The sequence below is a fragment of the Cicer arietinum genome, chromosome 7, assembly GCF_000331145.2.
Source record: "Cicer arietinum cultivar CDC Frontier isolate Library 1 chromosome 7, Cicar.CDCFrontier_v2.0, whole genome shotgun sequence".
Lineage (NCBI taxonomy): Eukaryota > Viridiplantae > Streptophyta > Magnoliopsida > Fabales > Fabaceae > Cicer > Cicer arietinum.
The window spans coordinates 14,731,486-14,747,748 of NC_021166.2; the positions used below are offsets into that span (position 1 = coordinate 14,731,486).

Genomic DNA, 16,263 nt, shown 5'->3' on the forward strand with positions numbered 1-16,263 from the left:
AATTTTTGCATGTATGAGGCGCATTCAATTTCTCAATCACCCACAATTCACTTTTTTTGCGTTTTGAAGCTCTACATCTAAACAAACAATTTGGATGTGAACAAATAATAACATACCTTTCTAAATCTGATTTTTGCACCACAAAACTCAATGATTGTTTTAGATGATAACGCTTGATTGCATGTACACATTCATCCTTGTTCTGAAACTTCATTCCAATTGCAAGAGTTCCACCTAAATTTGGGACTTCGTCAATGAACATGTGATCAAATTCATTTGGTTGGTTTGCGGTGGATAGATTGATGTTCTTCATGTGGAATGGTGGATCAAATACAGGTGGGATAGGTTGATCTTCTGCTTCCATATCTTCATCAACATCATCATCGTCAGAATCACCAGATGATTCATCGAAGTATGTTTCATCATCTTCACTATAATCACCTAATTCTTCCTCATTGATATTATAATGGACACTAAGTGGAAGATCACATTGTTGACTTGTTGGGAGAGATTTGTGATGAAGTTGTTGGGAGAGATTGTGGACATGTTGAGTTTGTTCATTTTGGCTAGAGTATGGTTCATATTGTTGTGATGGAGAATATACGTCGGGTTGATAAGCGCTTGAGTATGGTTAATAGTGTTGTGATGGGATGTAGTTGGGATTAGGCATGTTTGAGGTTGATGGTTGATTTGTTGAAGTATGACCACTTTCAAATGTAATGTATAACTCAATGGTGCCAAGTTGTGACCATTGTGCATAAACATCAAACATGAGTTCTAAAAGTATGAGGATTGATATTTTTCTACTAAACCACAACCATTGATAAATGAATTTGGATGGTCAAGATTAAAGATTGAATAGATCAATTTGATTGGTCCAACTAAAAGTATGAGGATTGATATTTTTCTACTAAACCACAACCATTGATAAATGAATTTGGATGGTCAAGATTAAAGATTGAATAGATCAATTTGATTGGTCCAACTAAAAGTATGAGGATTGATATTTTTCTACTAAACCACAACCATTGATAAATGAATTTGGATGGTCAAGATTAAAGATTGAATAGATCAATTTGATTGGTCCAACTAAAAGTATGAGGATTGATATTTTTCTACTAAACCACAACCATTGATAAATGAATTTGGATGGTCAAGATTAAAGATTGAATAGATCAATTTGATTGGTCCAACTAAAAGTATGAGGATTGATATTTTTCTACTAAACCACAACCATTGATAAATGAATTTGGATGGTCAAGATTAAAGATTGAATAGATCAATTTGATTGGTCCAACTAAAAGTATGAGGATTGATATTTTTCTACTAAACCACAACCATTGATAAATGAATTTGGATGGTCAAGATTAAAGATTGAATAGATCAATTTGATTGGTCCAACTAAAATTAGGAGGATTCATCATCAAGCATCCACAACCATCGATTAAAAGAAATGAGCGGCTGAGATTCATCATCAATTGGTCTCTACCTGGCCCTGCGACCTCCCAAAGAGATCGTTTCCTGGCCCTGCGACCTCCCAAAGAAGTCGTTTCCTGACCCTGCGACCTCCTTAAGGGTTCACAATACGGGGATGCGACCTCCTACTATGTTGGCTAAATGTGAGGATCGCTACCTGGCCCTGCGATTTCCTATATAAACACTTCATACCAACATCATCAAACACACTTCCTCCATCTTAATCTAAAAATCACTATCTCCAACTTCTCAAACACACTTTCTCCGATTTCTCAAACACATTTTCTTCAACTTTACTCATGGAATTATCCAAAAATCATAGAGCTGAAAGTCGATACATTCAAGCATTTGTTAATTTATGTCTTATATATTATTAATTTATATATTGTTAATTTTATATTTTATATAGAATATTTTATATATTATTAATTTTATATTTTATATTAACGTCTTAAATATATTATATATTATTAATTTCAGATTCCCTCGAAGGATAAATTGAAATGTCATGGTCATGTCAACAAAAAACCGAACGACACCATATTACCATATTTGCAACAAGCTGGATTTGGTGAAGTGATCAAACTTGGAAACTACAAGATTGATGTCGGTTTGATTACTGCTATGGTTGAAAGACGGAGACCAAAAACGCATATTTTTCATCTCCCAATAGGTGAATGCACAATAACTTTAGAACACACGTACTATATTTTAGGATTAAAAGTGTCTAGTTTTCCTGTGAGCAGATCAAATTTTGTGAATGTGAAAGATGTTTGTCAAGAATATTTAGGAGTTATCCCACCTGAGGGAGCAACAAAGGGTAATTTTATTAAATTAAAATGGCTTAAAGATACTTTTGACAATGTTGGTGAAAACACATCCGAAGTAGAAAAACAAGCATCATGTCGAGCATATATATTACGTATGATTGGAGGATTGTTGATGCCAGACAAATTGTACATTTAAAAAATCTTTCAATCTTGGGCGATTTAAATAAAGCATCCCACTATAGTTGGGGTTCGGCAGTTTTAGCAACACCCTATAGAGAATTATGCCTTGCTACGAAACTCGATGTAATGTCGATGGGAGGATGTGCATTGTTGTTGCAAAATTGGGCATGATATCGTTTGACTTGTGTTGCTCCGGATGCACCCAGTGCATGGATATTTCCACTTGCACAAAGGTAACTATTGCACATAATTTTTATATATTTTAATTTTTTAAAATTTATTATTTACAATATTACTAATTTTATTATATTTTTATTTTTTATATATTCGACAGATTTAATTCCGGGGTCTAAATTTCAGTAGAGTTCCTCACAATGATATAGAAGGATACAAGAATACTATCGATCATATGATGGTTCAAGAAGTAATATATTCATATTCATTTTCATGTAGTTACACTTTAACTTTTTTTTATATCTCTTAATATTTACTTTAGTCTATTTTTTTAACATTCAATTTCGTTGGAGACCGTATCTCGGGTTCCAACACGAGGTACCCGAACAAGAGATCAACACTTGGACTGCATGTACCTATCTGCACCGTTATCATATCGTCGAAAAACATCATGCAGATAGAGTTGCCCTTCAGTTCGGCTTTCATCAACAGATTCCGCAACCTCCAGAAGATATGACGTTCTACCATGAGGTCGACATGAGGCGTGACATCGATGATAATTGAAGTGTGGTTTGGAAAGATGAGATTCAACATTGGAATGAACGTCATAATTACATATTGCAAGGTCAATACGTTGAAGGTGTTTTATGCCACACTAAAGATTATATGAATTGGTTCAGACATCACACTAAATTATATATATCTGTGGAAAGATATTTGCGTGATCCACGTTTGCAACCTTCAACATATCCCGATGTTCTCTATGCCTCAATCAATCCCACAACAAAATACCATGCACCAAACACCGTCTTTATCATCACCACAACATCTTCACGAAGCTGCAGATATACCGACTCAATATTACGTTCCTTCAATGCCAACAATACCAACTCCCATTAATCCGACCAAGAGCGGAATTTTCTATAATTTGTTTGGTACTCATTGCACAACTCCCGAGTCGGCTTATGCGGCTTTTGATTATATATATAATGTCGAAACTCAAAATTATACGGAAGCAGGTGGTAGTGGTTCTAATCCACAAACAGATTACAACGAGGATCAACCACAACAACCTCAAGGTGTTCAAAGGGCTAGACGAGTTCGACGACCGCGTAAATATGGAACTGGAGGTCATTTAGATGAAAATAATTAATTTTTATTTGATGTTTTTTTTATTTGTAGTATTTTTTTTCTTTTTTTTAATGTATTTTTTCTTTTAATTTAATGTATTTTTATTTTATTTTATTAATAGAATTTTCTTTTTATTATTATAATTATTAAAAATTATATAATATTATTAAATTAATTATTTTTATTATTTATAATAATATTTTGTATTTTTTAATGTTATAATTATTTTTAAAATATTTAATAATAATAAATATAATATACCTAATAACAAAATTCAACAAAAATAAATAAAATAAAACCTAGTAGAAGGTCGCATCCCCAGGATACGACCATCAAGTAACGTGGGAAATTGTTGGCTTCAGCAGGTCGCATCTCCAGATTGCGATGAGCAACTAGGGCTAAAAAGTAGAGCATTTTGATATTATTTTTTGAAAGTAGAACATTTTGGTATTATAATTTTAAAAAAGGGATATTTTAATCAAAAACCTTTATCATATGAGCCACTCTTATCGTATAATTTAAAACTAGTTTAAAATACCGAAAGTTTATTTATGTTGTCCAAATAAAAAATGTGAAGGTTACTAACATTCCGCCTTTTATATTTTAAGTGTGTCTAAATTAGTAAATTCGTGTATAATTATTTGAAACAAATTATTTTTTTGTTAAACAAATTATTTGAAACAAATTATCTTTTTATTAAACAAATTATTTGAAACAAATACTTGAAATAAAAAATTTCATATATTTTATTATAATAAAATATGAAATTAAAAAAAGAAGATGTTTCTTTTATTCTTTCGGGTCGATCGAAAAATGTTGTTTTTTGAATTTTGAAAAACCTTTTAAAAACAATTTATGCCACCGAAAATATTACTGGGTTGAGTCGCGGACTAGGTCGCTCTCTTTAAGACGTTTTGAGGCAGTGACCAAATTGTGCAAGACAGACTATCAACCACGAAGTCCCCAGGATAAAACAACTCAAATACTCTATATTGGAGTAGAAAACCGTTCTAGAATTACACCATCAATATGGAAGTCGTATGACTGCCACTCGTAATATGACACTAAGACCACTCGAAAGAAAGAAAATTAAAAGTAAGAAGGGGGAGAAATGAGAAAAGCCTTAGATATGAAGAGTTTTTTGTGTGTGTTTCCAACTGAGGAGAACCCTCTATTTATAGAGGAATTCCACAACTGGATTTGAGAGAATCACGGGTCCATCAGAACGTGCGCTCCAAGATGTGACCTCAGAAACATGCGCTCCAAAATAGCTAACCACCCAAAACGTGCGATCCAAACTTAGGATTTTTTACTCTGAGTTTTGACCGGGCAACAACAGAAACGTGAGACCAAATATTAGGGTTTTGACCGGGCAAAAAACAGACGCACAGGAAGATTGGATCATATATTTAATGTTAACATGCTAAAAAATAATAATACACCACGTAGCCAAAGCCAAGGCCAAGGCCAGGCCGACCGAGCTGAGTCGGCCGGACGGTGGCTTCGCTTGTGTGTGGTGGTCAATTTGCTTGCGTTCTCCTTCCTTCACAAAATTGGGGTACCCCTTGGGTCCCTCCCCAAGTTCCATACCTCCACCTTATATACCCTACTAGTGTGTGATATCCATCCCATGTGGGACTTCTTCATTTTTTCAATTCACACAACACTAGCTCTTATAAATGTCATCATTATTTCCAATAAACTTCCATTAAAGCATCATCATTTCCAACAAAAAAAATAAAGAAATAGTGTATTTGGTTGAAATTGAAAAATATTGAAAAGAATTACATTATTTGAAATTGTAAAAGAATATAGAGTTCAAAGCTATATATATAGCTTAAGCTTTTCACTACAAATCGCATCGATCAAAATACACTTTAAATTTGTATCTGATTTTTTCCTATTGTTTTCTACTTTTTCCTATTTTTTCCTATTGTTTTCTACTTTTGTGTTAGAGTTTTGTGAAATATTGTTTAAATATTTGCATTAAAGAATGTGAGTGTATTGGGGCCATGAAGAGTATGAGAGAAGTGTATTTGTTGTAATAATTTTTATATAGTGTTATTCTCATGTTGTCATTTGACAACGGTAGCAGTTTTTTCTTCAATTTTAGAGTTTTCACATTATTTTCTTATATTTGATTGTATTATTTAAATTTATTTGTTTTCCAATAGTGTCATATAAATAATTTTCAAAATCAATCGTTTGATTGAAAGTTACTATCATATAAATTATATTTATAAATTTTTAAATTAATCCATAATTATTTTATATGTAAACAAGATGCATTAAAATTAATGTTAATGGATTTAGCAACAAAAAAAATTGATTTAATTGCAGTTTTAGTCATTTTATTTTTTATCAATTCACGAAATTGATCTATTTATTTTAAAAGTTGATAGATTTGATCACTCTCTTAAATTTTTGAACTAAAAAATGACGATTTGATGTAATTTAAATAACGCGAGATATAATTTTGTGATATAGAACCATTTAGATGTATTAATTATTCATATGTTATTAATTAAATTACAAATATGAAAAATTTATGAAGTTGAAAGTTACGTTTTTACAATATTTTATTCAAATTTTACAAGTGTTAATCATTCTACATCATCGTATCATACAAAACATTATTTAAAATATGTCGCATCGCCATTTTTTAGATAAAAACTCAAAGAGAAAAATAAAATTGTCAACTTTTAAAATAAATGAATCAATTTTGTGAATCAATATAAATAGATGAACTAAATTTATAATTAAGTCAAAAAGATTAATATCAATATAATTGTATATAACATTAATCCTTAAGTATCTTGATAACAAAATAAAATATCATATATTAATGATAAAATTTGTAAATATAATATATATATATATATATATATATATATATATATATATATATATAATAGTATCTTTTAATTCAACATTAATTTTACAAAGTATTTATCCAGTAGAATGTTATTAAATGAGTGGAGCCATTAAGTGTAATATTTTAAGTATAAAATCATGCATGTGGCCAATTTAGTTTTTGTAATTCAAATGTGTGAATTTTTAGTATAACTTATATCACATCATCTATAAAAAAAGTAAAGAATAAAAAACAAATAAATATAAAATCAAGCATGTGGCCACCTCATACCATCGTGACTTTATATAATTATTATATAGCCTATAACCATCCATATTTTTTGCCTACCATCCGTCGTCGATCTACAAATCTTGGTGATTGGTATGTGAGAAATGTTGAGGCATGGAGGTACAAGATAAGGGACATGGTACTAGAATATGGTTTTGCATAAGTTACACAAAAGGGTCAATGATTATTTTTTTAATTAAATGTCCGTCTTACAATAAAATTTTAACATTTTTTTTAATTTATGTTGAAAAAAATGTAATTTTTAATTTATATAAAATTATTATGTACACAATTTTAATTTTTATTATAAAATCTCAAAAATGTATTTAACTTTTTTTTCTTTGATATAAATGATACGTTCATTTCCTTCTTGATCTTGCCCACGCTACAGAAAGCAACAGCTTGGTCGCTCCAAAATTTGGAAAAATGACTGGTCACCTTCCAATAATATTAAGCATGGTTGTAAAATTCGGATCTACTTAAAAAAAGGAAAATTCGGATCTACTTAAAAAAGGAAAATTCGGATCTTTGATCTATTACTATAACATAAGATGCTATTTTTTTCTTCTTAATTGCTCTCTATTTTATCAATTTATAAAATTGACCACTTATGGCAATAGCAAACTAGTCAAATATTATGATTGTACTTTTATGGCTAAATTACTCGTGGTCTTTTAACTTAATTTCAGGTAACGTTTTAGTCCTTTATCTTTTTTTTTTTCCGACTTGGTCCTTTATTTTAATTTTAAGTGACAATTTGATATTTTATGTTTTAAAATTTCAACAATGATATCCTTTTTTATACAAAAATTAAAAAAAAAATTCAATCAAAACTCATAAAATTAATTATATTCTTCAATATAATACAAATTTCATCAAATTCGTAACGCAAATCTTCAAATGAACTCATATTTTCATACTTTATTTGATATTTTTAGGAATAAAGTACTAAATCGGGAAAAAAAAAAGATAAAGGACTAAAACGTTACCTGAAATTAAGTTAAAGGACCACGAATGTAATTTAACCTACTTTTATTGTTCTTATTTAAAAGAATGATGATTTCTACGGGTTAACGAATTTCAAACATATTTTATTAGTGGATTATATGTACAAAGTAATGTCGAATGTGTTGGCGAACAAGATCAAAAGGGTCATAGAATATAAGGTCGTTAGATTTTGGATGAGATATTATAACAGCCAACGAGGTTGTCGACAAGACAAATAAGAAGAAAAGAGAGTTCATTATATTTAAAGTAGATTTTGAAAAGACATGTGATTACGTGGAGTGGAAATATTTAGAGTTAACGATGACTAAGATTAATTTTCTAGTAAATGGAGGAAGTGGATAGGGGATGTTTAAGATTGACCGCTCCTTTAGTTCAAGTTAACGGGAGTCCTACAAATGAGTTATTTATTTATTTTATGTATGTATGGATTGTGGCCTTAGATAAGGAGATCATTTATCACAGTTATTGTTTTTCATTGTGATAGAGAGTTTGAATGTCATGTTATCCTTGTTAGTAAATTTGAGGTTGTTCAATGGTTTTTAGATGTGTGATGATTCATAGTTTAAAGTATATAATATGCAGTTTACTGATGATACATTGATTATAAGTGAGGGAAATAGGAAAATATTAGAGCTATTAAGGTAACGCTTCTCTTTAAATAAATGTTAACTTTCATAGGAGTTTACTGGTGGGAATTAATGACAATAGTTCTTGACTTAAGGAAACTACAAGTTTGCTAAATTGTAAGGTTGACATAACTGGGTTTAAATATTTGAGGTTTCTTGTTGATGATAATCTTAAGAGGTTGACGTTTTGTAATCATGTTATGGATAATATTCAAAAGCGTCTTTTTGATTGGAAGAGTCATAATCTTTACTTGGTGGGTCGCCTAATTCGTTTGAAATATATCTGCATTGTCAATTTATTTAATCTCCTTCTTGAAGGCACATGCAAGTATCAATATTTAAATTTTATCTTTATTTAAATCTTTTTTATAGGGTGGAAGTTAAGAGACTTGCAAGGTTTATTGAATAAAATAGGAAAATGTATTTTTTTCCTTAACAGAAAAGGGGTTTTGGGTGTGAGAAACATAAGAGCATTTAATTTGTGTCTTGTTAGAAAAATAGTGTTGGAAGTTAAGGCGTGAAAGTGTTGGCTAAAAAATGGTTTGGTGAATGGTGTTCCAAGATATGGTTTAGATGGAGTTTCACTTTGGTAGAATATAGGGAATTGATGACTAACATTTCTCTGCAAGTCCATAAACAAGATGAATGAGTGTAAAATCATATAATGGTAGCTGTTATATTGTCAAAACGACTTACAACATATTGTGCGATGATAATAAATTAGAAAACTATCTTATAAATTGTGTAATATGGAGTGGGTCAGTTAAAAACTTCTTTATTTGTCTAGAGATTATTGCACGATCGTCGACCTACAAAAGACAATTTGCTAAATCTACTCAACGATCTGTTTTTTGAATGAGCGGTCTCAAGAAATGTTCAGTACCCGGTTTTCATGTGACTTGCTATTAGTTATGTTGTGTACAATAGCAACTGTAGCATAAAAAAAAATCACAATACTATGGCCCTTGGCAGCATCGAAAATCGTTTCCTATAGGCTTAGTCACCACTAGAACAGAACACTAAATCAAACAAAAGGCCCAACCTATTTCAACCGCAAAACTTTTCTATAATTTTATGGTGTCATGGACGTTTGGTAGAATGTGGTAGGAAAACTGACAAATAAGAAACGGACCCACATGACAGTACAACACAGTATCGTTGAATTTAAACTTCCAGTGAATAATAAATTATAAATAAATAAATTATAAATAAATAAATTATCTTAGAAAAAATGTACTAGCTAAACGAAAAAGTGAAAAAAAATTATTTGCGTTTTTTATATTCTACATCCCTTTTTGGATTTTCCTATATTTGCGTAGGATCCAAGTACTTCTCTTAACTTTTCACTCTTTTGCACTCATAAAAAAGCCGATTCTGGAATCACATAGTAACATTCATATATAGAGAGAGAAATAAAGATAAAGTTGTAATGTAACCATTCTTCAGTGGTTGACTATGTATTAATGTGAATCATTTAAATTTTAATAAACTAAGATTCATCTGATTCCTAATCTTTTTTCCTGGTGAGTTCTCGTGACACACAAAAGTTTCTTTCTTTTTCTCTTCCTTTTGTTTATGCTTGCTGTGTTTTCAATCAATAATCAATTCAGATGGTGGGGTTGGTGAAAAGGGTCTATCTTTTTTCTTCCGTCATATTTTCTAGGCATGTGCAATTTGAATTTCTTTGAAGCAATTCAATTACAGTTTTCATTAATTATTCAACTATATTTGGGCGTTGCTTTGAAAAAGGAAAAAGAAGAACAAAAAAGAAGTTTTTACTGAGTGATGTAGTAGAATTGAAGAAATTTGAGAGATATATTGTCTAGTGTTTTAGATTGTATTTCAAATTCAGCTTTTTTCTTGATTTCTGAAGAGTGATTCTGGTTTTTCCTTTGGAATTATATGTAGAGTAAGCTTTTTCATTCATTTAATTTATTTTATATCTTTTCCTAAGTTTTTTTTTCATTGTACTTGGTGTTTCTGATTGTTGAGGAGAAGAGTAACTGTGTAACTATTCTACAATAACATTGAGGCGTGTTTTTTATATTCCTTGATCTATGTGCTCTTATTAATTAGATTCAATATTCAAATTGCACTTTATTGTAATTTGTAACACTTATAGCATCACTGCATGTTTTCTAGTATCATTTGTTTGTGTATTCTCTTATAATTTCTTTTATGATGATTCTAGAGAGATTAATAATTGATAGTAATTATCATGTTGCATATGAAGGTTGAACCTTAATTAATAATCTGTTCAATTTCCTTTTATGTAAATTGTAGGTAAATTTGGAGAAAAGGTTTGCCAACCTGCAGAAAATTAGATTGCATGGGTTGGCTTACCAAGTTGCTAAAGGGTTCCAACCATAAATATTCAGGACGAGGATACCACGGGAAATATGGACATGACAGAAATTCGAATAGTCGCGATAATTCAGCGGTAATAACAGTTTCTGCTTCTAGTAAAAAAACTAGTTCTTTTTTATGTTTGTTTTACTTATGTAAAAGAGATTGAAGTTGCAATAGTGGCAAACTGAGTGCAGGATGATTTGAATGATATTGAGAAAGAAGAAATTGATCGTGCAATAGCGCTATCTCTTTCAGAGGAGGATCCCAAAGGGAAAAAAGTTATAGGTAAGATTTATGCTTTGGCAAATCACTGGTTAAAAATTAAAATGCTGCTTTGTGTAACTTCATTTTAATGCAATTATAGTATTTTAAAGTGTATGAGGTACCTAAAATGTTATGTTTTAAGCAAATGCATATTGATTTATCAGTAGTTAAAGTTCTTGTATTTTTTTTTTGCAACAACCGATATTAGTAATTTGTTGAGAGAGAGGATCAAACCCTCGACGTCAAGTTCTTGTATTGTATGCAATATGCATCCTATATTCCTGCCTTTCTTTCTATGTCTATCTTAGTGTCTTCTTCATTCTTATCTTATAAAGTATAGTTTAATTTGTACGCAACAATTATTAGTGTTTGTTGATTCTGGTGGTTCACATAATTTGAAACTCAAAGTACTTGACATATTACGAAATTCCATTTGATAAAAGTTTAATTGGAAAAGGGTACTTATTTTTTCTGTTGGAAAAGTATTTAAAGAGGCCTCATTTTTTTTCCTCTCACTATACTTCAGAGGACGACTCTCAATCTGAAGATGAGGAACTATGTCCACTAGACGACGAAGAAGATGACCATCTTGGTGATGTTCAACAAGACGAAGAAGAGCATGTTGCTAAAATTCAACAGGATGAAGATAAAAATCTCGATGAAGTTCAACTCGAGGAAGATGAACAACTTGCCAGGGCAATTCAAGAAAGTTTGAGCATTGGTTCTCCGCCCCGATCTTACACTGATTCTATATTTCAACCTTTTACAAACCTCTTTCCACCCGTGTACAGGTAATATGGGACAGATTACATCTCTATATGTAATCTATTTGCGAAAAAAGGGAATTGAAATAGCCACCTCAATGGCAATAACATCGATCCAGATAATAGACATCGAAAAGTTCCCTTTTCATAGATTCTTGAATCTTACATATAAAAACATAGGCTAAAACTGGTTACTGGAAAACATGCTTGCAGAACCTGTGCCGGCTGCAATGCTGAAATTGGCCATGGAAGATTTTTGAGTTGCATGGGAGCTGTCTGGCATCCAGAATGTTTTTGTTGCCATGCTTGCAAACTGCCAATCACTGATTATGAGGTTAGATTCTTGTTTTCGTTGTTACATTGCAAGCTACATGACTGCATTTCATTTCTACTTATTTAAACTTTCTTTAGGAATTCTTTAATGATGTTCTTTGACTTATTTTCCTTGATTTTTTGTGGCCAATGTGAATGTAAATAATGCTTGGATCTTTATTCATTACAGTATTCTATGTCTGGAAATCGGCCTTACCATAAGTCGTGCTATAAGGAGCTGCATCACCCAAGGTGTGATGTTTGCAAGAACTTTGTAAGTAAATTTTTTCTCTTTTGTCAATTCTGTTGTGCTTGGTTTTAATAAAACGCTTTACCAAATTTTGATGTGCATTAGAAATTTCATACCACTATATGTTTGAGGAAGGCCATTGGTTTTGAGCTGTTCTGAAAAATACTTTTAGAAGGCTAGAAATCAGAATGTAACGAGAACTTTTTGCAAGTTATTGATATTTGGTAAAATAGAACAATTGACTTTTTCTTTACAGATTCCGCAAAATTCAGCTGGCCTCATTGAGTATAGAGCACATCCTTTCTGGCTACAAAAATATTGTCCGTCACACGAGCGTGATGGCACTCCTCGTTGTTGTAGCTGTCAGAGAATGGAGGTCAGTTATGATGGATCCCATCTCACAACGTTTTCATTGTTTTTGACTTCTTCCTTTCATCAATTGATATGAAACTTTCCAATCAGTGCAGTCAACGGACACAAAATATCTGTTGCTTGATGATGGTCGAAAGCTGTGCCTTGAGTGTCTCGATTCGGCTATTATGGATACTCATGAATGCCAACCTCTCTATCTTGAAATTCAAGAATTTTATGAAGGTTTGCATATGAAAATAGAGCAGCAAATTCCTATGCTTTTGGTTGAGAGACAAGCACTGAATGAAGCCATGGAGGGGGAGAAGAATGTAATATTTTATTATGTTTTGAACTTTCATTCATGAAATTTGCCTTTTATTTTGTATTCTCTGTATCGTACACTCTCTACTATCCTGATTTTGGATTGTTCTTTGGCTGGTCAATATTGAACGCAGGGTCATCACCACTTACCTGAAACTAGAGGACTTTGCTTGTCAGAAGAGCAAACTATCCCCACTGTAAGGACATCTTACTCATGAATTTGTATATTCATTGATAATTTTAATTCTCATAGAAGTCTTGTTTTATCATGAAGTAGTTTTATTTTTTTTATAGGCAAATGTTAGTAGTCAAGGTTTGAACTTAATATTTTTCATTTAATTTTTTATATTTTGTAATTTCAGATTTTAAGGAGACCAAGTATAGGGGCAGGCTACCGGGTCATAGATATGATAACTGAACCTTTTAGGCTGATACGTCGATGTGAAGTGACAGCCATACTTGTTTTGTATGGCCTTCCTAGGTTTCTTTTGATCCCATCTATTTTCATGCTCAACAATACTTGCATATGAAATCTGCAGTACGTAATTCAAGGATTTTATATTTATATAGGTTACTGACAGGATCAATCCTGGCTCATGAAATGATGCATGCTTGGCTTAGACTTAAAGGTACTGTCATCTTTCCCGTGATAAAAAACCATGTTGAAAATTTAGGGTTGTTTACTTACAAAAAACAGTTTCAGTTTTCATTTTTTGAAATTTGTGTTCATATTAGATTGCTAACAAGAAGATGGAAAACTCAGTGTAGTGAATAATTGTGATAAAGAGAAGAAAGAAAGATAGTTAGGGAGAATGCATTTTTCAGAAACAATGAAAACAATGTTCTGATAGTTTCAAAATTTCTTAAAATGGTGAATCTATTTCCAAAATTGTAAAATTAAATGGCGAGAAAAGTATTGAATATGTAGTCTATCATGTTTATTAGTTGAAGTGAAAATAAAAACAGAAAAGTAAACGGGTCTAGTGTTAAGTTGGACAATCTCTTCGGAATTTTTGACAGGCTATGGAAATCTGAGGCCAGAAGTTGAAGAAGGAATATGTCAAGTCTTAGCTCATATGTGGTTAGATTCAGAGATCTATTCTGGCTCAGGAACTGAAGAAGCGTCATCATCTTCGTCTTCATCGTCATCATCAACGTCATCACCTCCCTCCTCCTCGTCAAAGAAGGGTAAACGGTCGGACTTTGAGAAGGAACTTGGTAAATTTTTTAAACACCAAATTGAGTCAGATAGCTCATCAGCATATGGTGATGGATTCAGAGAGGGTAACCAGGCAGTGCTTAAATTTGGGCTTAGAAGAACCCTTGACCATATCCGAATTACCGGAAGTTTTCCGTAATGAAATGGTGATATAAATATAATTTTCTTACCTCTACATCAACAAAATATATTTGAGCTTTGTCATATAAATTATATAGGAACCAAATATTCCAAAATTGTATAATTTCACCAGACTCTACACAAAATAAGGATTGAAAATGCAAGTATTAGTATAATCTCCAGTTACTGCAATTGTTTTGGGGATCAAATATGAAGTCGCTGTATTGGCAGTTTGGAACCTCATGCTCCATATGTATCATAGGATGTCTTATAGCAGTTAAAATTACAAAAGAACAATTGATGCAATTACAGATATACAATAAAGAATCAATTTTGTATGTTTTGAATTTGCATGATTATTTTTGTAGCCTTGGAAGAAATCTCTCCCTTGGTTGAAGTTGCAATTGAGAAAGCTGGTATCTTAGTATTTTTGTGATGTGACTATTCATTGTTCAACCATGTGATGTAATTAAAGTAATGCACAACATTGTCTAAGTATGAATTGGCATAACGAGTCTTCTTCATTGCAATTCAATCTTTCCCTTACTACAAAATGAAGCTCATCTTTTACTTGTCATGGTTGGTAAGTGCAGAAAATATGGCTAGAAGAAAAATATTCACCTAGACATATATAAATCTATAGCTTTTTAATATATACTATGATTATAAAGTCAAAATTAATATGTTTCACTTTTATTCAGAAAAAAATAAAATAAAATAAAATATGTTTCACTTTTCGTTAGATAGATTTGAAATACATGTACATGCAGGGCCAGCCAGCCTAACACATGTTGAGCCTAAACCTAACTTTTAATTGAGACTTATTTTAGTGAGTGTCATAAAATTTTTAAAATTTTAAATTACACAAACCCCCAGAACTTCCTTTGATTTGAATGAATGTGGAAGGAAGGTGCTTAAAAGTGGCCATCACTTTGTTTCTCAACAAATCAGCATAATAGAATATATTGACTTTGAGATTTCTATACATTTTTTATTTTATTGATGGTGGTTTGAGATTCGCTTAATGAAAACTTCAAGTTCTATGTTTGGATTGAAGGTTTCAGAAGATTTTGGAGGGAAGAATTTTAGATAATTAAATTTATATTTTAGTATATATTTTAAAAATTGAGATAGAGTTTAGTAAAAAAAGTTACAAGTATATAGGGAAGTTATTATATAAACCTTTCCATACTTTGTGAAAGTGTAGCACGAAGGTAAAAAAGTTTTATGTATACACCTGATCATATCTTACCATTATATTACTTTGTTAAATTTGTACCTATAATATCTCCAAGAAGGAAAATTATAAAATTGCTATTAAAAATTGATTGGATTCATACTTAAATCATAGTTCAATTATGATATTGTTAGGTTCTGGTTTGAACTCAGACCTTAAAGTTTGAACTTCAAAATTGTGTAAGTTTATAATGATGAAATTTATCATATCTCCTAAGATAAAAAATAAAAAATTGATTGGATTCCTTATTAATTTTATATGCAATATTAAATATAAATATAAATGTTTTAGTTTATTATTGTTAATAATCAAATATAATGAGTTTATTTGCATACATTATAAGGTTAAAATATTTTTACATCAACATCTAATGAAAGATCAACATAATTTCACGTCACATTACTTATTTATAACTATTTTATAGGTAATATGATAAAATAGTTTATTTTTATTGGATGTGAATGCAAAATTGTAACACAAATCATATAATTTAAATCCAATGTAAATTGAGATATTTTTATATTTTAAATTTTTTAATAATAAGGTGTAATATTTAGTTATGCAAGTCA

The 16,263-nt window shown here is 30.9% G+C and overlaps 1 protein-coding gene across 3 annotated transcripts; it reads left to right on the forward strand.

Moving 5' to 3' along the window:
• Positions 1-9,814: 9,814 nt before the first annotated feature.
• LOC101505272 (protein DA1-related 1-like) lies at positions 9,815-14,795 on the forward strand. Of its 3 annotated transcripts, none has more exons than XM_004509171.4 (12): positions 9,815-10,030; positions 10,791-10,947; positions 11,051-11,141; positions 11,647-11,911; positions 12,098-12,218; positions 12,387-12,470; positions 12,703-12,822; positions 12,914-13,126; positions 13,253-13,315; positions 13,481-13,599; positions 13,689-13,747; positions 14,139-14,795. In XM_004509171.4, exons 2-12 carry the CDS (start codon positions 10,837-10,839, stop codon positions 14,474-14,476), a joined length of 1,584 nt encoding a protein of 527 aa, XP_004509228.1. In that variant the 5' UTR covers positions 9,815-10,030; positions 10,791-10,836; the 3' UTR covers positions 14,477-14,795. The 3 variants fall into 3 exon arrangements, with proteins under 3 accessions (XP_004509228.1, XP_012573712.1, XP_004509229.1); XM_012718258.3 differs by lacking the exon at positions 9,815-10,030 and adding an exon at positions 10,037-10,170; XM_004509172.4 differs by lacking the exon at positions 9,815-10,030 and adding an exon at positions 10,216-10,416.
• The last annotated feature ends 1,468 nt before the right edge of the window (positions 14,796-16,263 follow it).